Genomic DNA, 22,336 nt, shown 5'->3' with positions numbered 1-22,336 from the left:
TGCGATGTCAGTGGACGTTAAAGATCCCCAGGTGGTCGAAATTATTCCGGAGCCCTTCACTACGGCACCTCCTTCTTCCTTTCTTCTTTCACTCCCTCCTTTATCCCTTCCCTTAAGGCGCGATTCAGGTGTCCAGCGATATATGAGACAGATACTGCGCCATTTCCTTTCCCCAAAAACCAATTATTATTATTATTATTATTATTATTATTATTATTATTATTATTATTATTATTATTATTATTATTATTATACTGACATAGAGTTGAGCTATACGGTTATATACTGCGCCGCTGCGCATTCAGCCTATGAGAGTAATCGAATTCTTAAGTCAAACTTGTAAACAAACATAAATGCTGATGATGGTAAGTGATGATGATGATGATGATGATGATGATGATGATGATGATGATGATGATGATGATAGACCCAAACGCTTCAGGAGTGGCGCAGGGGTTTGAAAAGGTTTGCGACGGTGCAGACGACACATGTCGTGCAGCGTTTGGAAAAGCGCTGATGCAGACGACGCGTGCCGTGCTAGTTTTATCAAGCAGCGCGGCATGCGTCAAGCGAAGCATTCCGCGCACTGTATACGGCTTCGGTGCAGATTACGCGCCAGGTTTCGAAATGGAATTTTGGAGGGTGGGCCAATTTCCAAATTTTCGGGATGTAAAACACAAATTTTGTATAAACGGTTTTGAAAGTTTGAATGATTTTGTGTAAGATTTTTATATTTGCCTTCATGGAAAATTATAATGCGGCTAATACTTCTGCAAAAACTCACCCCAAACTTCCACCAAACTAACCAAACGAAGCTGCCTCAACGCGGAGGTACATACAAACGCGTCCAAGCGGAGCCATAGCCGGAAGGTCTTGTTTTGTAGAGTGTTGCAATCATAGAGTTTCAAAGCTGGCGGCGCTGCACCTGAACCTCCATGGGCGCGCAAAGCATCATGGGACGATGAACTACTTGGTGCGGGACAGTAAGTTTTTTTTCAGGAACACAGAGTGGCGTTACTGAGAGGTCCCAATCCGTCATAGAGTTTCTTACTATTAACTATAGGGAAAGCTGGTGCCCCGCCTATGGGAGTTTGCATGGTGCTTCCTCGAGAACACCTGTACCATCATGGGCGCTCTAAGCATCATGGGGCGAAGAGCTACAGACTGCAGAACTACAACTTTTGGCCAAAAAATAATGTAAGAACAAACATTGTTCGATAATCAAGAATGTCCTATCATTCAATGCCCTGTCTATAAATCACAACAAACGAGCAGAAAAGCATGTAAATGCAAAGTTTGTTCAAAATAAGCGAAGGCTTGCTCTCCTATTGGCCAAGCATTGCAGACTACAAAAGCCAATATTTCGTGCTTAACAGGCGCACTTTTAAAAAGAGATATGTTTTTGAAAAAAAAATATTGTCGCTTCAACATTTTAAAAGGTTTTTCCGCAGCATTTCGGAAAAAAAAAAACGTTTATTGGCGTCGTGTGCTGTTGCGTTTTCGCTACTGTGGCTTTTGCGCACTGCTTTTACGCCGAAGTCATCTGCGCGCCGCGGAGCGCGCCGTGGATACGGAATGGGACATCTGTGTAAAGCCACTCTGTGTTCCTGAAAAAAAACCTACTGTCCCGCACCAAGTAGCTCATCGCCCCATGATGCTTTGCGCGCCCATGGAGGTTCAGGTGCAGTGCCGCCAGCTTTCCCTCTAGTTAATAGTAAGAGACTCTATGCATTCCATATCCACGGCGCGCTCCGCGCGCGGACGACTTCGGCGTGAAAGTAGTGTGCAAAAGCCATAGTAGCGAAAACGCAACAGCCATAGAGTTTCTTACTATTAATCAAATCAAATCAAATCAAATCAAATGCAGTTTATTTTCCGTCAGAAAGAAATCAACGGAGGAGGCTCGAGCAAAAAGTGAAACGTGTTCACTTGATTGCGCTCAAGCCCCCTTTTACATGGCATGCAGTGACGACACATAGGTGGACATTATATAAAGCATACTCGTGGAATATGGAAATATGAAACAAAGCAAGCAAAACGTACAAGGTTAGACAATATAGAGTGGTTTTACAAAGCTCTCTTGTGGAACTTAAACAATTTTTTTATATGTACAGCAAGTACGAAGACAAAACAAAATAAACTGTAGTAATTTACAAACAGAATGGAACGTGCATAGGTACATATTCATAAAGGCAAACGGTTTTGCAACAGAATTGCATGTTATTATTTCAGGTGCACTAATTAGTATGGGTTGTCTGATGCTTGCTCCGACAGGAAAGACCTAATTTTTGAAATACTAATGTGGTTAATGTCAATTCCGTTATGTTCAAGATTGTTTAAAAGTGTTGGTAATGAATGACGTAGCATTTGTTGCCCATAATTTGTCCGGGAATAAGGAACTTTCCAAGGTTCTGAAAAGCGTGTATCACGTACATGTGTTGTTCGAGTTAACTGGGCCATATATTTTAATTCTAGAGGGAAAGCTAACGGCGCTGCACCTGAGCCTCCATGGGCGCGCAAAGCATCATGGGGCGGCATGGATGAAGGAAAACTCAGGAAACGCCCTTTCCATACAACAACATCGGAGAAAAGTGTGGAGAAAGTCACGTGGTTTTTTCTCGCTTGGGAGGCCATCTTGTCCAGGCAGCTTAGCAACGGCGTTGTAGTTGCTATTTACAAACCGAGCAGCAGCAGACGGCCGCGGCGTACCATTCGAGGTGCGGCGCAGGCGTACTTTCTTTAACTGCTCGAGTTTATGTTTTTGGTGGTGCTCACAGGCTGACGTTGACGGCGTTCAACCATAACTTAGTGCAAAATTCTTGTTGCGTGCCCGGATTTGAACGGATTTGAAGTAGTTGATTTCTTGCCATTGGCAACAGTACAATACAACCATGCATCATGCAGTGTAAATACTTATTTTGCGGCATTTCTAGCCACTTCAAGCACTTGTTGCAATATGGATGTTTCGAACATGTTCCTTTTGTTGTAAACCGTCCAAAAGTTACCGGTTATGCAGCAGACAAAAGGTCCTAACGGCATGATAGAATGGTGTTCACAGCCTGGCACAGCACGCTTTCAGATATCGAAATCGAAACTTGTGAGCCTCTTTCAGTATTATGTGGAAGTCAGCTCAGACTTCTTAATCATTTGCTGCTGTTTGTCATTAAAAAAATTAAAAGTTGTTCCTCAAAACCCGAAAAAAAAGGATAAAACAGCATGATCGGGCGCCGTGCATCACAGTCTCCCAGCCATTGAAACCGAAATTGAGGGTCATTTTTTAGCGCCGCCTAGCGGTGAATTTGTGCAATGTCGAGGGCCGAGGCGATATCTGGGTCCATTGAAATAGAGACGCTTCAGGCATGTTTATAATGAACTAGATTGTGTTCTTCAGGAGGCATTGATTCATGTCTGCACGTCATTGCTGGGCTGTCAACTGCAAGAATTCCCTGGACAAAAATCCTAGCTTGCGGTTCTTCAACTTTCCTAGGGATCGAACCCTGTAAGCGTCGAGGAAAACAAAATTTAGAAATCAGTCTAATGGGCAAACTGCATACTCTAAACCAGTGTTTCTTGTGAGAGTTTTGTTCAGTTGTCGCGAAATTACTTGTACTGACATTTTCGCTGACTTATAGAAATCATCTGAATACTGCTTGATTGCTTATGTTGCAGTTCAAAGCAATGGTACATGAACAGCGGCCGCGGCCCTTTGTCCAACTACGACCGGCGATCGTTGCACCGGCGTGGAGCTGTCCTGTGTGAAAAGCACTTCAAGCCATCACAATTTATGACACCTAAAAATGGAAGCGATGAGAGTGCTCCAAAGCAGCTTCTTTGGAACGCCATTCCCACAGTGTTCCCGCTGCCGCTAAAGACATCCGAAAGAAATGAGCCAAAGGCTGTCACGCAGTCTTCCGTTAGCCGTAAGTAGTAGATCCACACTAGAACGACCATTTTTAGGTACAAGGCAGCAGCGAGTCTTTAGCTACCATTTCGCGAATGAAAAATGCTGCTACAGCTAACCAGTGCGGAATTGCCAACACAGAGAGGAGGTCTCGTCTGAGATTCCTGCTGTGCTTTGTAATCGCTGTCTGCGCGATCCTTTTGCTGGACACGGCATTTTTATCTTCGCAGGCAAGCGGACCAGACCATCAGTTGAGGAAGCTGACAGCAGTGGTGGAGAAAGTATAACAGATGTTAACCCCGCAGAGGAAATAAATGTGCAAGACTATGAAATGGCTGCATTGCCCACATTTGGGAGGTGAGCAGTTGCATTACATCGCTGAGGGAGGAAGTTTCGTCCATCAGCGAGTAACCTGTTTTTAGTGTCGAGTTTTATTGATTGTTTAAGCTTTTTGCTGGTGACCTGTCACAAGTGACACCTGCCAAGCACTACCTACTGCAAACTGCCTGTACATATAGCCTGAAAATTATGAATTATTTTAATTTGTTGCAGAGAAAGATTACTGGGCATTGCCAAGAAGCAGTGGCATGAAATTAAGCGGTTACGGGCGCACGTGCGTAATTTGGAACGAGCACTAGCTTCAAGCCAAGTACTGGATGAAACCTACCTGCTGGACTTGCTTCAGCGTAATCTTGATGGCCCACTCCTTGATCGGGTGGCTGACATCATTGTCGGAGATTTTGAAGATTATTCCTCTGCAGCTGAAGACACTTGACATGTTTGGTTGTTGCTTCTTCAAATAAACGTCTCTGGTAAACCTTGACATCACATCGCGCAGTATTATGGTCAGTTTGAATATGTGCACTCCTTGCAGTCTGATGTACAGTTTTTGTCGCTCTTGTGTAGAGCGCTCAAGCAGGGCACTTCCTTGCAGAAAAAGTGACACCTCGCCACATCTGCTAGGCTGTAGACACAACTATTGGATCGAAGTTGAGCCATAGAGACCTGCAAGCATTGTGGGCACGAGAACTTTGCTCGCAGACGATGGGCTACTATATAATTTCAGTTTTTTTTTTTCTGATGGGCAGTGCTCGAGTGGTTTACACAATGGTGACGCAGTCTGTACATTCGGAGTAAAAGAAACAAAGCTTTATGATCCAAGTTCACTGATGTGAGGTGTATGGTGGAACTACGGAGAGTTAGTATAAGGGTGCTCTACCATGGTGCTAAAATTCACAAACACGAGCACAGCATGCTCGCTAAACTTTATAATGCTGCTTGGCTGGAACTTTGACATCAGAACTGTAGCTTAGTAAAGCGTATTGTCGGGCTAGTTGGTTTAGCATCTTGAAACTTGGAAAAATACCTTGGCACCTGTCCGTCGTCTCCTCGTCTCTTTTGTGTATGTGAATTTTTTTGCGCCAAGGTATTTTTCCAAGTATCAGAACTGTATTCTGTTTACTTCTGGCACCACTTGTTCAGTGTCCATATAGAACTGTGTCACTTGATGCAACGTTCAATAATTACCATTCACGTAAGATAATGGAAGATGGCGTCTCTGTTCAGATTCAACCAGATAAGTTAGCCTCACTCATCTGTGAATGCTGCAGACCATGGGAACAGCGCATCACTTTCTCTCAGGAGGAAACCTTCTAGAAGTAGGAGCTGGACTACCAGCATCTAACTGCAGTTCACCCAACCACAGACAAATGTTTTGTGAAAGGAAATGGCTTTACACATTCACTTGCTGTGCCCTTGCTTCAGGCCTCTTTCTTGGTCTAATACTATAAGTTTATGTAGCACCTTATTTGGTGTCATCTCCTTGATAATTTTTGTGTACAAAAAAGTTTAAAGGAGTGTAGACACCTAATTTCTGGGAGCGCATTTTCTTTGTAGTGATGCGTAAAACATTAGTATACATGGATTACCACGTGGTATTAACCTATGACCACTGAATAACTTATAATCTAAATTTTCTCATGCTGTTCGGTTTCGGTTCCAACAGCTGAGCGATTGCTGTGACATCCAAGTTGCGTATAGGTCACATGAGGCATGATGAAAACTGCAATATAATTGCTGCTTCGTCTCTTTAATTCACTACAATTCTAAACCCAGCCTGCCTCAAGAGTCTGAATGACAACGAATAAAGAAGCAGCGATTATGGTGCAGTTTTTTCATGCCTCACGTGACTTAATGAAACTTTGCGTCACAGAGCTGTTGAAACCGAAACTGAAAAACCATGAGAAAAAAATTCAGTTATTATTTCGTGGCCATAGGTGAATACCATGTAGTGATCCATGCATAGTAATGTCACACATAACTGCTAAGAAGGAAACCTGTCACCAGAATTAGGTGTCTATACTCCTTTAACATAACAGGTTTAATCATTGTCATGCAGCAGTGATGAGAGAGGAGACTTCGAAAGGAATCTTATTGTTAGGTGGACTTGTGCCCTCAAAAGAAACTCGGTGGTGGTGATAGCGATATACCAGGTGTTGAACCTGAATGTGTTCTGCAATTTTTAAAAATAGACCTTTTGAGTTAGAAGTGTGCTTTTTTCGGCATAGCATTGTTAGCAATGTAGTACATCAGAATACACCTAAGATGTGCTAACTAGCAGGCTGGTTAACTAATATTGAATAATTAACTTTCTGTTAGTCATTAGTCTCCTTATTTATTGAGGGTCGTGTAGCTCACCATAAATGATATCCATATCAGTTTTCGGAATTTCAAAAATGCAGTTACCATCGGCGTTGTGGCAACAAATTTTGCCTACATTGTGCCAGAATGCATGCGCTTTCAAAAAGTTTGCAGGCAAAGCAACCCCTCCAGTGCAGGCAACTCATCGAAATGTAGCCCACTAGTTAATAGGTAATTTTGAACTGTTAATAGTAATAGTTAAAATAGTAATTGTTAATAGCTAACAGTAATAGTTAAAACTTAACCATTTAGTATTAGTAAATCAACCTACTAGTTAACACAGCTGTATTCTGATGCGCTACACTGCTGACAACACTATGCTATAAAAAAGTGCTCTTCTAACTCATAACATATATTTTTTAAAATGCATGTGAACCAGGTGAAACACCTGGTATATGGGCTTCTGTCAGAAAATTACCGTAGCTCTAACACAGAACATTCCCGGTAAACGGTATGCATCACCAGGATATCTTTTTTGTACAAACTAGTTGTTATTAATATTAATTGGTTTTTTGGGGAAAGGAAATGGCGCAGTATCTGTCTCATATATCAGCGGACACCTGGGACACCTGAACCACGCTGTAAGGGAAGGGATAAAGGAGGGAGTGAAAGAAGAAAGGAAGAAAGAGGTGCGGTAGTGGATGGCTCCGGGATCTACAAACTAGTTCCATACATCGCTTGTATAGCGTGTGTCCCATATTGACGTTGGAGTGGGCGGCTTGCGCTATCCGTGGGGACCGACGTGTTTGATGCGAAAGCATTTCTAGTCCTTGTACGAGATAATTAAGCTGGCAGCGTGTGTGCGTACTTGCGGAGGATACAGAAAATTCAGTGATGTCATCAAGCGGCCGTACGATGCACACAGCATAGCCGATCAAGCAACGCCATGTGAGACAATCATATAAATGCCATTCTATGTATGTGTGCGTGTGTGTGTGTGTGTGTGTGTGTGTGTGTGTGTGTGTGTGTGTGTGTGTGTGTGTGTGTATATATATATATATATATATATATATATATATATATATATATATATATATATATATATGGCACCAATGTGGCAACAGTTTTTCCAACAACATTCGCACCAGAATTTTTGTGATGCAATCGTTTGTCGTACAGCATTTTAGCTTGTGACAAGGATTCGCACCAACGACATGGGCACCTTCAACTGTATGCCTTCCCAGACTTTCGTATCAAAATTGTGGTGCAGCCGCTCGTCGTACAGCGTTCCGGGTGGTGTCATATATGTGTGTGCGCGCGCGCGTGCGTGTGCGTGCGTGCGTTGTCATACATCGACGCTGGATTTCATGTTGTGGCCGGTTGGGCGTGTGCTCGTGATGTGAACACTGAACCTTCAACGTCTACACAGCTGCGACATCGGCACTACCCGAAGTAAAACGCGGTCGTCCGCGCAAATGCTCAAACGCTGAAGAAACACGAGAGCGTTTGTAATATTTTTTTTGTTTTCCCACCAGATATCGGTCCTGACTTAGCTTCAAACATGTGGACCTTAATCGGACGCCCACCGTACATAGTTGGTGAATGGTGATGTGGGGAGTGTTCTGTCGTCTGCTGATCCGAAGAAAGTCAGACTTGTATCATCAACGCCTAGCGAGCGGCGCGCTGCGCTCTCTGGCGGGCAGCACGTCTCTACGAAAGAAGCATGTCATTATCATCATTAGCGTCGATGCAACCACCGCAGTGGTACAGTCGTCCACACACCTGTCTAGAAGCCGCCGCGGTGGCTCTGCAGTGGTTATGGTGCTCGGCTGCTGACCAGAAAGACGCAGGCTCGATCCCAGCCGCGGCGAGCGAAATTCGATGGCGGCGAAATTCTAGAGGCCCGTGTACTGTGCGATGACAGTGCACGTTAAAGAACCCCATGGAGGTGGCCGAAATTTCCGGAGCCCTTCACTGCGGAGTCCCTCATAGCCTGAGTTGCTTTGGGACGTTAAACTCCCATAAACCAAACCAAACACATAGCTGTCCAGAGCGCTCGGACGCCTCCGAATCAATTGAGCGTTGCCGTCGGGCTTGATGTCTGTCTGGGTGTGCAATGAGGCGGAGGTCTTCGCGATACTCATAACCTGCTCGGGAGCGACGGACCCACTTGCCTGAGAGCTACAGTGAATGAATGCACATATTTGTCTCACATTAAGCGCTTCCCGTAGCGCCATATTTCTCGAGCGCTGGGCTGTTTAGTGCAGTTTTTGACATCTGTGTATGTGCGTTTGTGTGTAAGTACACGATAGAAAACACCTGAGCATGAATGGAGGCTTCGGATGACCACGACGACGACGACAGACTTCACCTGGTTGAAAAGAAGGATAATTTCAAAATATTTTAAGCGTGGCACAACGTTGCTCGCTACAGTACGTCGTTTATTGGTATAGTAACGTTTCGAAACCTATATTATTCTGTTTCTTGGAACTGAAACAAGAATCGCTCGTAACATCCGGATCGTGCTTTGGATACACAAGAGAGCGGGAGGAAACAGCCAAGACGAGCCATGTCAGTCATCCGGCTTCTTTTAGTTGCTATGGTGAGCTCGGGAGACTGTGGAACACCTCGCGCGCGTGGTGCATTCAAACGCTAGAACCAGAGGTTCCCTCCAGGAGTGCTCGCATATTTATTACGCCAGCCGCAAATCAATGGAAACTAAATCGGCTTCAAAGGTACGCTACAGCTATGTCACTGTTAATAGCGTTCCGACAAAAGTTGTTGAAGTGGGAGACACTGACCTTGGCCCCGACAGCCAAGAGCCGCTCTTCGTATTGATACCAGGTTAGTATCTGCTGATTTTCGTTTCTTTTTAATACCCTGATGGTCATGCTTGGCTTCTCAGTTGTGCACACTACAGAATGACACGCAAGCAAAGATGACTCGCAATGCTCTCGTTTCCTTGAGAAACGCTGATAAGGCCTTCGTCGTCGGTAGCGCTCTCCCCTCCAAGGTCTCGGAACGTTAACCAGGCCGAGGTACTACGAACCGCGATGCAGACGTGGCGCTTTGCTTTATGCCCAAATTATATCGCCGAAGCCCTCACGCACGTTACATGCGAACCATAGTGGATTCCTGAATTGGTGCTTATCCACTAGAAACCTTGCACAGTTGTGCGAAACCTCTAGGTCAGCCACTTTCGTGTACGGTGATTGCATTAAGTGGGTTCACTAATGATGCAGCATGGACAAAACCTTTGATTGAAACAAAACCGAATTATTTGATATCTGGTGTTATAAAACTTCAAGGTATGAATGCCCGTTGATTGCTTTAGCCAGTGAAAATTTGAGACTTGATTTATTTTTCTCTTCTGTAACCTGTCTGATGTTTGCAGGAAACCCAGGAATCATTGAATACTATGAAGACTTCCTCGTAGAAATTTATGACGAGTTTGACGGCAGAGTTCACGTCTGCGGACTCTCGCATGCGGGGCATGATGAAGTTTGGACTAAGTGTAGTGCACCCTCGCCAAAAGGTAATCCTCCAGTTATTCCATGTCGTAGCATAGCATCTAGCTTGTTAATGAGGTGGTGCTTGTACGTTAAGCCACTGCAGTGAAGGCAGTTGAATGTATTAACAGAAGTCCTTGCAGATAGGATTTTCTTTTCTAAGTTTATACGAGCACGCTCAAAGTGAGCCTGTGAGCGCTGGTTTTATAATGCGGCTCAGAAGGGTGGTGTTCAAGATTTGCTAGTCTTATTCCTTGTGCATTTACATGGAACTATTTTCCTGCTTGTGCAGAAGATTTTGCATACCTGGAGAGATGCATATGCTGGCCTTCACCATGCTTTTTATTTATGGGAGACCTCAAAATGCAGAGAACACTTTTTTCGAGGAAATTTTGTACTGCACTTTTGTTCATGATCTTAGTTGTATTTAGTGTTACGTTTCGAAACGCCACTTGCCCACAGTGTATAAAACCTGAGTAAAACATGATGTCGACGTAGTTGGTAAATTCTTCAGACATGGAAAAGTTGCACGAAAAGTGAAAAGCATACACGTGCAAAACAAGACAAGATTGTGCTAGTCCCATGTCCTGTCTTGTATGTGTGCTTTTTGTGTAATCTTGTCATGTCTGTAGTGCAACAGCTGGAGCTTGAAATATGGTGCCCACGCTCAAAGATCCTAAGAAATGTATTTAAAATAGACTTACAGATTACAGTGGCTCTTCAAGGGCATGGAAGGTTGCATCAGAATTCAAGCATTATAGAAACGTTAGTGTTGCTTATGAGCATTGCATGCCTGCATGCAAAAATTCATTAATTCCTTCAAAGTGCTCTTGAATAAAATAGGGGCACCTGTCTCTGTGTCCCTTTGTATCCCATCTTTGCACTGCTTTAGTGTGCATTCATGTGAAACAAAGCTAGCCCATGGACAATCTTTACTAGACAATATTTTGCTTAGAGCTCAGATTCTCAGTGTTTTAGCCTTGTGGAGCCCTAACAGTTTTGCACAGTTACTGAAGAGCCCTACATGTATTGGCTTTTGTCCCTTCCTGCCTGACATGAATGCAAGAAAGAGTATGCAGATACACGGCCTGTCAATTTCAATGACTGGCTGCAGAATGAAACAGTCTGCTATAAGCAAATAGTATGATTAGTCCCAAAATAAAGTGTATAAAGAAAAGGTTGTGAGGGAAGGGCAGTGCATGGATGTAGGTGCTACAGAAACTGAAGAAGCACTCTGGGGGTTCTGTGGAACCCAGTTTGAGAACCCTCGAATTCAGAGATTAGGTGAAAGTCCGTCACCTGGCCATGGGAGCACTCATGGTTATAGTTAAGTTATAACTAGGACATAGTTTTTGTGATTTCATGATTCCACAAAAATCTCTGGTTGCAGCATTTTTTCTGGTTTTGTGTGTGAGTAGCCATACTGGGTTTTTTTGAATTATTTTTGTTGCTGACATCAACATTAATGACATAATTATGAAAATGTGATTAATTCATAAACATTGGAATTCTATTAAAAGCTAGAATCTGGTATTGAAGCTTTGCAGGTTCCTTAACATGCTCGATTCACAAACCCTCTCAAGCCACCTAACGTGTCGAGCATGGGTACTCTGGTGACAGCATGCTGCCACCCTTCTATGGGAAGAGTCGTGACGCTGGCAACTCACAGCAGCATACCACAACAAAACCACCACATGTTGATACGCACGAATTTGGCAGGGCATCTCAAATAGTCTTGCGCTGGTCATGAGTTTTGGTACTTGTAGTAGCAGACAGTACCCTGGTACACTCGCCGAGTGCCACTGGAGAGTGCCTCATTTGTTTGCTTTTTATTGCATGTAAAGACATTACGTTGGGCATCACACCCATGGCTGCTAAGCTTGCATCCCTGTGCATGTGATGCAGTGTTCACTTATGATACTGTCGGGATACACAGTGGCAAACAGGACCATTCTGTAAGTAGTTTCATGCACTTCTGAGCTGAATAAAATCAGTCAAGGCTACAGAGTCTGCTTCTGCTCAGCATGAGAACTGAGTGGTGTATGTGTTATGTTTTTGCCTTGCATTAGAGAGCTGTGAGATGAAACTGGTGTTAATCCACGTGTTCTTTTCCAACACAACTTTTGTGACCGGAATCAAGAAGAGTCACTTGTTCTCTCTCTTTCTTGTGTAATATGCAGAGCATTGGCACCTTTATGGACTTCAAGGACAGGTGAGGCACAAGGTGGAGTTTATCAAGACCCACGTGAACAGCAACCGTACTGTCTACCTGGCAGGCCACTCGATTGGTGCCTACATGGTGCTGCAGATACTCAAGGAGCTCAAAGGGCTTAATGTGAGTTGCTGGTGTCTTCTGAACTTCATGTCCTTGCCATGTTATTCATGAGTGACCGATGCATGTGATCAAACCTCTGCTGTGGTGTACCAGATTCTATGATTGAAGTAGTGAGAATGTTTAGTATTTCTAGTCTTACAGGCATGATGAGCGTTGCCCTCGATGGATGCCTGTTCAGGCATTTTGTCACGTCCACTTTCTCTGAGCTTATCTTAATGCAGTTTAGCAGAGCAGCAGTTCTACTGCTTGAATGATCATTGAGAAGAATGTTGGAGCCTTGAACAGTGTTCAAATCCTTGTGACATCAACCAAAACTCAGAAGCCCACATCGTAGCTCAAGTGCGAAATAGTTGTGTACAACTACACTTTTGAGTTTGCACAGCATATGCCGCTGGTTGTAATACCTCACTGTTTTGTCTCCTAATGAGTCATAGTGACAGTGTTCTTTCAACTGTAGTTATCAGAACTAAGCCACCTTTTACATGCAAACCATGCATTGACAAATGTCAACTTTTTAGGCATAGCTTTTTTCGAGCTTACCTCAACTCTCCAAAGTCACCTGTCTTCTTTGGTACTTCAAAGAGGCGTTTTATTGGTAGTTAGATGAACTGAACAGGCCAAGGTAATTGAAGTACTATACGTGTCTGATGTTGGTAATCTTGTTACTTTGTGCAAATGCTACTCAGTCTATTCTAAAACAACGTTGAGTGCCATACTCATAGCAGCTGAAACTGAGACCACGTTTTAAAAGAAGGCAATCTAATAAGAACACCAGAGTGGAAATCTATTTGTCCTAGGAGTGGCAAAATGGCTTTTCAACTGTCTTGATTTAAGAAGACGGCAGCTGAAAGCTTGGTTTCTCCACTCAATTAAAATCATGCTTAGCATTTTGTTGTGACCATCAAGACAGTCTTTACCACATTTTTGCCTGTCCCCTTTTTCACTCAGGTGAAACGTTCTTTCATGCTGTTCCCGGTTTTCGAGCGGCTTGACGAGGCTCCCAACGCTTGGAGGCTGGTGTGGGACTCATACTTGCTGAAGCTGGTCACCCGACTCCTAGTTTTCCTCCTGCTGCTGCTTCCAGACAGTTTCAAAGCGGCACTGGTGTCCTTGTACTGTCGCCGCTTGCCTCTAGCCATACAGGAGCGCTCCGCTAAGGCCACACGCATGGTGTTCATGCCCACCGTCTTCCAGCTTATGACTGACATGGCCCATGAAGAAATTTGTGTGGTGAGCGTCACTGATCTTTTGGTCTCATTCAAAGCTGACAGCGGCATATGTACGCTTGGTGACAAAACTGGGACAGTTGCGCGTGAAGATTGGTTGGGAGGAAAAGAAATGCACTTTAATGCGTCACCCCTGGTGGACAGCTCTACTGTGCTGTGAGGGAAGGCATGAACGACTGAATTAAAGAAGGAAGGAGAAGAGAAAGAGGCATCCTAGTAGAGGAGTATGGATTAATTTTAACCACCTGGGGTTCTTTAACATGCAGTGACGTTGCACAACACATGGGCGTCTTCTGCATTTTGACTCACTTGAAACGCAGCCAGTGTGCCTGGCATTTGATCCTGTGAGCTTATGCTGATCAGCCAAAAACTATAACCACTTAGCTACCACAGATGCAAAGAAAGATCAGAGCACCAACAAGCATGTTCTTGTTCACACAGCATAAAAGATAAAAGATGAAGAAAAGAAAAAGAAGACGAGACAATACAAACACTGACCGTTGCTGCTTACTACAAGGCTTAGCTTTGCTAGAGGTTGCTTTGTAGCATGGTGCTTGTGGAAAAACTTTCAAATGTAGTTGGCACATTTTGCTCAATCCGTCTTCTACTGTTGTGTGAAAATTGATGATTACTTGGAGGGTCGAATAAAGAGTGCCTGGGGTGTTTTTGTTTTTGTATCACCTCTATTTTTCTCTGTGGTAATGACCCTGACACATTATGTAAAATCAGGTTAGCTACTATTGTTTCTTGAAAATTAGTATTTTATGAGAATGACTGCAGTCTTGTATACCGTTTATGTAAGCAAAGGAGCGCTTTCATGTTCGTGAAGACATGTCAGGAAATATTTTTGCGTTGAAATTCACTGAAAGTTGCTCCATAGCCTCAACAAGAGCATTTGTGGCAAGTACACGAATTTAGTAATCTCTGAACAGTTCTGCATCGTCTAAATGAAAATATGCTCAGTCATTTATCAAGAATTTATGAATTCAGATTTCTTTTTGTTAACACCAGTGCACTTTTATGTCAGGGTAAGCTTTAAACCTACTTGTAGAAGGCGAGTGTCAAGGGCACAACTGTTTTAATTCTAATTTATGTCAAGCTTTCAGCTGTTATCCTAACATATCATCATTGCACTGACATTTTTGTGCATGGCAAATGAAAGCAATTTTGTAAATGACTCATATGTCTATGGCTTGCAGCTAAATATGTTTGAGGACCAAACAAATTCAGAATGCTTAGTGGAGTGCTCTGGTTCTATATTATATAGCCTGAAATACTACTGCACTGCACTGCACTATAGCATACCCACAAGTTTGGATAAGTCTGACGTCATGCAAGTGAGAGCTTACGGCCAAGTACGTCCAGGTTCATGTAAATTGAAGTCTTGAGGGGCTATGTTTTGTCTGAGTTTGGGGAAGTCTAAGCCTGATGCGAGTGCGAATACACATGAAGCTACTATGCAGGTATGAGTCCGAATGAGCTCAAGTAAGCCTGAGCTGATGTCATTTCAACCGATGCCAACTGCATCAATGTCTGTCTTGGCCTGATTGACCACAAGTTCATTCAGTAGTCTGAATGTCCATGTGTGTACAGCCCCGGCTGTAATATTACAGAGCACGGTTCAGCGTCCAGTCTCTTGTCACGCCTTACCTAACGAAAATTTTAGGAAGTAGTTTATACATATAGGGTCTGTCCTGAAAGTAATGAGACAAGTCACGGCGCGGCGCATGCTAGATTGGAAAAACGGTTTTGGAGGAAGGAACGGCAACCTTCAGCTTCACAATGCGTTGAGCTCAGTTGGCTTCAAGCAGGCGAAGCGAGTGAACGTGTTTGAGCGTGTAGCCCTGTTTCGTCGCTGCGTCTAGGAAACCATGGAGCTAACTTTGGAACAGCACTGCGTGGTGAAGCTTTGCGTTAAACACAGTAAGTCATCTACCGAGACATTTGAGATGATCAAGACAGCTTGCGGGAATGATGCAATGTCCCGATGACAAGTGTTCCAATGGCACAAAGCATCTACGAACGGCCTTGAAGATGCTCAGGAGTACACAATCAACATTACCGCCCGTAACCATCGTCGACGGCTGCCCGGACCGTTGCTCGTTGCAAACGTCTTCACGACCCTGTATGTTAGCACGTGTTGCTGGTGCACTCGCGCATGAACCCAAGGAATCATCAAATCTTCTCTGTGGAGCACATGAGAAAATTTCAAATGCTGAAGCTTGTACTTTGGCCGCACCTGTACATACAAATCTGACATGACTCAGACATGACCTTACACAAGCAGACGTGCAACAGGTAGTGCAGCTGTGCGCTGTGCAGTGTACACACTGCATTTCTAGATAGTAGTTCATTCCTTTCCATTCTGGCTTTCTAGATAGTAGTGTTGTTAGTATCTTGTCTACTGGGATCACGACCGAGTTTATAAGAGGGTGACCTGCTCATTCCCGCATCTCCTGGGTCAGCACATATTCTGAGAAAAATCACTTTGTAGAGACCAGCTGTCTTGGTGCATGATGTCGCAACTTATCCCCAACACAGCATCATCCACAGAGATCACGAAGGCTGGTGTAGAGCTCAAGAAGAGAAGCAAAAATTCTGTGTGAGCTTGTGCTAGACCATTTTGCACTATTGCCAGGAAAAGTATGTGAACCTTGGTAGTCTCTTCACTGTAAAAAATACGGCCACAAGAAACACAAAGGAAAGAACAGTCACTGCGCTGAGTGTTAGTCTTCTTGTTCTTGTCATCCTAGCAGTGCTAGATTTTCCAGTATCTGCAGCAAACTAACCTAAAGTTCCACACTTGGCATCTTTGAGGTTTCATTGCAGAGCAGCTTGACTATTCACCCGGAAAATTATAAGGCTATCCCAACTGGCCTGGTGGCGGCAATTGCCTGGTGTGCTTCACTGCCGAAGGCATTGCGAAGACCAACTATACCTTAATTTTAATCACAGAGTATCCTATTTATGGCGTACTCGTAACAGGTTAGACACGTATAATAGCCTGTGGCTAGTTCCAAAGCACCATCTGCTGCAGCTTCAATGCAAAACAGAATTTGCATGGCGAGCGGTGCGCTGCCAGTACGGCGGCAGGCAGCATGTGGCTACAAGAAGCGCATTGCTATCATGGCTACACTGTATTCTTGCTTTCAGATTACAGATCAGCTTATCTATCACCATGCTTTGTATACTAGTGCTGAATTTTCAGTACAATAGAACCCCTCTATAGTTAAGTAGCTCAGACCAGCAAAAATCTTTGCTAGGCATATCAGTTGTTGGTGATGGCACGGCTCTGACTATGGTCTCTGTCTGCTTATTAAGCACGAAGTGCCAGTTTATAAACAAAAACTTAGAAATATCTTACATTTTTCTTTTATTGTGTCTTTATGTAGTAATTATTTATTAGTTATCACATGTTATCACGTTTTTGACATCATTTACTTCTTGTGGAAGTAACACATCTACACGTATACAATGTCGCTACAAAAATAAAGTGAGCCTGATTCTATGTGAAATCCAAAGCTTTCTATGATCACAGCGTTGTCTTCTGTGGCTTCAGCGTCAATTAAGAGGCAGTGGTTAAGTTGCGCGTGCGACAAAGTCAAGCATGGCAAAATGGCCTATGCAGTTCCACCGCGCTTCTGCTTCTTGCCACCGCTTCCCCGTGCTTCGCGCTGCTGTGCTTCGAACGCACGCCCTTTTCTTCCCTTTTCTACTCCTCACTCCAGCTTTACTGGCTTTTCTTTCTCACCGAACTGCGCCGCCTTCTTTCTACGTTCATAGCCAGCTTTACATTTTCCGTGCGGCGTTTTACCCCATGTCCTCAAGGGCTTTGAAAATTTGGCTTTTCTTCGCTACTCTCTAGCTTGGCGGCGAAGCCACCTCAAAGAGCGCATTTGGTATCTATTTGCCTAGCGATCCTAGACTTCGCGCGGGCTACGCTGTCATCATTCCGCGGGAAGTGCATCGCCACGGCCAGACACTCTCTACTGTAGCCGTTTCTTTGAAAAAAATCTTTAACCGACAAAAATATACAGTCATTAATGGAAGGCGAAATGGGACCGCAGCTTCACTATACCATATCTGAGTTTTTACTGTAACCGAGTTCACTATAGCGTGGTTCTACTGTATCGTTATGTGACCGCAAGCCGGTGAAATCAGAATGACATGACAGATGGCAATGGCATGATTTAATGACATACGGCTAGGCTCGAGCACTGAGGTGCTGTGTTCTCTTTGTGGGTGGGTGGTCAGTGGGGTCTCAGGTCAGTGGTGGCGGTCCTTGATCAGTGGGGTCGTAGGTCGTTGTGTCTTCTGGGTTCTCATGTGTGGGCAGTCAGTGGGGTCTCAGTTCGGTGGCGGCAGTCTTGGATCATTGTGGTCGTAGTCATGTCGTCACGTCTTCTGGTCAGGACTTGGGATGAGGCGGAGGGGAGCGGCGGCTGGGGCAATGCCGGGAGGTGCGAAACCACAAGCACTCCACAAAACACATCGGCGGACAGCATGACTCTGAAGCACTGGGACCAGGATGATGAAGGTGTTGGCAAGCCGATGAAATCAGAACAACATGAAGATGATGGCGGCATGATTTAATGGCAGACAGCCTGGCGCGAGTGCTTCTGCCCGCGCCACTGCACAGTATGTCGTCTTCTAGCCCGTGACAACATCAAACTATTTTGCAACCCTCTTTGAGTTCAATATATCCACAGGATCAACTGTATTTTCACTTATTTATAGTGCTCTTTTTTGTTGTGGAGGGCTGCTATTGAGTCATTGTTTCCAGGTGAAACTTGCAGGGGGCTTGCAAAGAGAAATTCCCATTGCTATGTATGTGCGGAACTTGCAGAGTGGAGTGCAACAGAAAATGTCACGTGCAGTTGTTTGACTGTGTAGTTCGATGGCTGACCAGTAGTTTGGACAAGCGTGTTGACTGTTGGAGCATTAGCACAGTTAAAGAGTACACCCACAGCCTGTCACAATCAACCAAAGACAGGTAAACACAGGTGCATAGGGACATTAGCAGGTAGCATCATTATGGCCTGGAGGTAGCACCAGTGGCCACAGTTTCAGTTGGGCGAACGAGAAAACAACTAACGATAGCAAAACAAATCTGGCACGCTGGTGCAGCTACACATGAGTAGGTTGCTCTCTATAAAGCCAGTCGTGGCTGTGACACAGCTTTTACAATGAGTTATGAGCGTCAAATTTTGTAGGAGCCTGAATTTAGCTAGTGGATTGACAGGAAAGGCTTCCTCATGGTTAATAAGTCTCAGTGTTACGTTTCATTGCTTAGAGTGCTGCCGGTCATCGCGCTCCACTCTTGCATGCAATTGTTATTTCAACTCTGTTTTATAACTCTTATAGGGCACTAACAGAGGAAATGAAAGAGGCATGTAGCTATGAGAAACATTCAGTAAGTCTTAAGTCTTCATCCATGACTGGGTCAAGTGAAGTAAGTTTATAGCCTGTTCCGTACTGTTTCTTTGCATGCAGTTGAAGGAGAGAGACAACACACTCATTGGGACCCATCTGCAACGGCTGACCTTCTACTACGGCTCTGAGGATGGCTGGTGCCCCATCCGCTTCTACTGGGATATGCAAGCGGCCTTCCCGAATGCCGACCTCACTCTTTGCAGTCTCAAGCTCAAACATGCATTCGTGCTTGACCGCACAGCCGACATTGCCTCATTCATTGCAGACAAAGTGAAAAACAGCACGTGATACGGCACTGCTTCAAGGATTGGTGGAACTTGTCATTGTGGCACTTTTGTGACTGTTATGCTGCATTTAGGACCAAGCTGCCATGCTCAGTGGATTTTGAGAATTACATTTTTTGTGAGTGCCCTTGTGATGTTTTTCGGTTTTCTCACAGATGTATAGCACAGCTTTTCCACTTCTTGCCAGATTTTCCGCAGTCAGTAAATCTCAGGTAGAACAAAAAGCTGCCAATTCTGTGTTGAATGTGTGTGTGATTATGTTCTAGTTTCTGCATGCTGCTTTGAGTATATACTCGTGAGTCTTCTACAAGCTTCAGGTTTTCAACTCTTTTAGCTGCTACATCCTTACACGCACATGACACTGAACTAGTAATTCTGTCTCATGCACCACATTCAGTCTTGTACTGCATTGTTCTTAACTTGAAGAGATGTACAATGTAAGTTGAGCATGAGAGTGCAGTAAAATTCTTTTATCATTATTTAAAAAGTTCTGGCATATTTTGCATCATTACATGCACATATTGATGATCCTCAAGCATCTTTAATGGGTAGGTTCTTGTTTATTTGAACCTGTTGCCAACCACTTAAAGCAGGAAGTTTCAGCCAACTATTTTCCTATGCAGTTAGGGGATTACTTGTGAAGTGATATGAGTGTTGCTTGCTTAAACCTCCTAATGTGTAATTTGCAGGTGCATATTACATTTTTTCTACCACCCACACACGGTGCTGTTACAGGTACAAGTGTTTCATTGTGATATTTACCACCATCATGTCAACGTTGCCTAGCCTAAAAAGGCCTTGTGAACTTTTTTTTTTACATTCATTTCTGTTTGCCTAGTTGTTTATAAAATACTGTTTATAAAAATTTGAGTCCTGTGTAATCATTTCTTGAGGTGTTGGTTCCGGTTCCTGTTTGCTCACATGGGTCTGTAGCCTGAGTTAAATGTCCCCAGACCACTCTCTGGTTTAAAATTTGCTATACTCCGGCGGTTTTCAGGCATTGCCTCTGAAACTCGCACAGCTGCAAAATTTTTTGAAAACCCATTAATGTCAAAGTTATAGCTATCTCAATCAGGCGATTTCGACAGGCTTCTCTCGGCCATGCCCTCTCCGAGTTGTTTTCTCTCACCCATCCGGGTTACAAGCCTTCGCAAGCAAAATTTCTCTTTCCCCTGCATTTTTAGGAAGAGGTGAAGCGTGCATGAGATGTCTACATCATGGCCCCACCTCACCAGGTACTTTTTTATCTCTTTTCGCTTTTTGTCGGCAAGGTATGGTATGGGTGAAACATAGTTGCCAGAATAGGAGGGCAGGAGAGCACCTTTATGACGAAAAGGTGCTCCCACATTCACAGTAAAAGACAAAGCAATGAATGAGGTTAGCGACAAAGGGCAGAGTGTTAGTGCTGAATGCTGATACTACACAGAGACTTTTAGGGACTAGGGCAAGGAACTAAAATGTGTGCCTTTTTTTTTCATTACAAAATGAATGACTCTATAGCAAAAAATAAAGGGCAAGTTCTTGGTATGGGCATATCTGTGACTGGCCTCTTAAGTGTTTACATAGAATATACCTTTATTGCTTGATTTGCAGCATACATTCGTACACTAATTTTGTGAGGAAGTGTCCATGCACCCTTTATTGGTAATTTACGAAACAATTATCATGAGAAGCTCATGTGTTGTGACTAGTCTTTGTGTTGTCAGTTTCTTGTTTTTCAAAATGTTTGTCGTTGATGGGGTTTGACGTCCCGAAGCAACTCAGGCTATGAGGGAGGCCATAGTGGAGGGCTCTGGATAATTTTGATCACCTGGGGCTCTCTAACGTGCACTGACATTGCACAGTACATGGGCCACTAGCATTTCACCTCCATTAAAATACAACCGCCGTGACCGGGAACTTGCGTCTTTTGCGTCAGCAGCCGAGCACCGTAACAACTGAGCCACAGCGACGGCCTTATAATTATTTTTTTTTTTTTAAATGACTGACTGACTGCAATGAGCTGTGCACTTGGGAACAGTGACCCATGCCTTCTCCAGCACTGCGGACTGCATGCATGCAAGAAGGATACAGCCTCTTCTGTGCCCTCATTTTCTTGTTGTGCCTATAAATGTGCTGTGTTGGGTGTATAATGTAGCTCTGTGCATTATGGCAGGCAGTGATTATGCACAGTTATGACTGCCTGCATCTAATGACGCAATTTTCCACAGCACTTTGTTCTACTAACTGCAGACCTCACACATATGAGGGCGTGAAGACACTGCGCTTTTCTACATGGCCTCCAATATCTGTAATACGGCGACCTAATTTTTAATGTGCTTCTCGTCCTCCTCAGTTTTGTCAGCTGGTTGACTGTCTACCAGAAGGCAGGACATGTGCAGTTCACCAGTTACTGATTGCCTTTCAGCTGATAAAGCTTGAGGAACACAGTGAATTCCATGCACATAAACGGTCTTGTCACTTTTTTTGGCTCTTCAGTATGTACCAGCCTCACATTAAGTGGTCGTTATAACGAAATATCTGCATGTTCGTGTAATGTACATGAACCTGCTTTTGCCTGTTTTTCCATTGTGTCAAAACGTTGCCAGTAATGGAAAAAAACCTTTTCGCATTTTGAACAAGAAAATGGAGCCTGTTTCCTCGTTCATTGCTGCCAGCATCCATTGTGTGTGTGTGTTTTTTTTTAACACCAGCCGTCACTGAATGGCAGAGAAGAAAAAAAAAGCAAAGAAGAAAATTTTAAATTTTGCCGCTCAGACAGGTTCCGTTTCTCGCCATGCAAAAGCGCTGCGGTCGTGACACTGTAAGAAGTGAGAGTACAATACTGGACAAATGTGTATTTTCTTACAAAATAAAATAAAATTGTTATAAATAGGTTTAAAACAACGTAATTTGGGTTTTTTAAGGTTGTTTTTTAAGTTTACTCTTTCCTGAAATTTTACTAAATTTTGTAATGATGATAGCTGGATTTTACCGCGCTGCTTGTGCCATCTGTTTTCCCCGTCGGG

General features: G+C 43.9%; 2 protein-coding genes across 2 annotated transcripts; both read left to right on the top strand.

Moving 5' to 3' along the window:
* Positions 1-3,310: 3,310 nt before the first annotated feature.
* Positions 3,311-4,724, top strand: LOC144130381 (uncharacterized). Its single transcript, XM_077664304.1, has 4 exons — positions 3,311-3,499; positions 3,670-3,920; positions 4,132-4,258; positions 4,454-4,724. The coding sequence occupies exons 1-4, from the start codon at positions 3,405-3,407 to the stop codon at positions 4,674-4,676; spliced, it is 696 nt and encodes a 231-aa protein (XP_077520430.1). The 5' UTR covers positions 3,311-3,404; the 3' UTR covers positions 4,677-4,724.
* A 4,391-nt stretch (positions 4,725-9,115) lies between these two features.
* Positions 9,116-20,201, top strand: LOC144128408 (lipid droplet-associated hydrolase-like). Its single transcript, XM_077661787.1, has 5 exons — positions 9,116-9,385; positions 9,936-10,076; positions 12,231-12,385; positions 13,334-13,615; positions 19,105-20,201. Exons 1-5 carry the CDS (start codon positions 9,253-9,255, stop codon positions 19,330-19,332), a joined length of 939 nt encoding a protein of 312 aa, XP_077517913.1. The 5' UTR covers positions 9,116-9,252; the 3' UTR covers positions 19,333-20,201.
* Positions 20,202-22,336: the final 2,135 nt, after the last annotated feature.

The sequence above is a fragment of the Amblyomma americanum genome, chromosome 4 (assembly GCF_052857255.1).
Source record: "Amblyomma americanum isolate KBUSLIRL-KWMA chromosome 4, ASM5285725v1, whole genome shotgun sequence".
In the NCBI taxonomy this organism is placed as follows: domain Eukaryota; kingdom Metazoa; phylum Arthropoda; class Arachnida; order Ixodida; family Ixodidae; genus Amblyomma; species Amblyomma americanum.
Note: the sequence above shows the minus strand (reverse complement) of the source record. Positions and strands in the feature narration are given on the sequence as shown.

What these genes read in the sequence shown, in the direction of transcription:
- LOC144130381 (XM_077664304.1), top strand. Translation starts at nt 3,405, where the DNA reads ATGTCTGCACGTCATTGCTGGGCTGTCAACTGCAAGAATTCCCTGGAC. An exon ending in TTTCCTAGGGATCGAACCCT is followed by an intron (nt 3,500 to 3,669) that starts GTAAGCGTCGAG and finishes CTTATGTTGCAG; the next exon opens with TTCAAAGCAATGGTACATGA. An exon ending in GCATTGCCCACATTTGGGAG is followed by an intron (nt 4,259 to 4,453) that starts GTGAGCAGTTGC and finishes AATTTGTTGCAG; the next exon opens with AGAAAGATTACTGGGCATTG.
- LOC144128408 (XM_077661787.1), top strand. Translation starts at nt 9,253, where the DNA reads ATGGAAACTAAATCGGCTTCAAAGGTACGCTACAGCTATGTCACTGTT. An exon ending in TAGTGCACCCTCGCCAAAAG is followed by an intron (nt 10,077 to 12,230) that starts GTAATCCTCCAG and finishes TGTAATATGCAG; the next exon opens with AGCATTGGCACCTTTATGGA. An exon ending in AGGAGCTCAAAGGGCTTAAT is followed by an intron (nt 12,386 to 13,333) that starts GTGAGTTGCTGG and finishes TTTTTCACTCAG; the next exon opens with GTGAAACGTTCTTTCATGCT.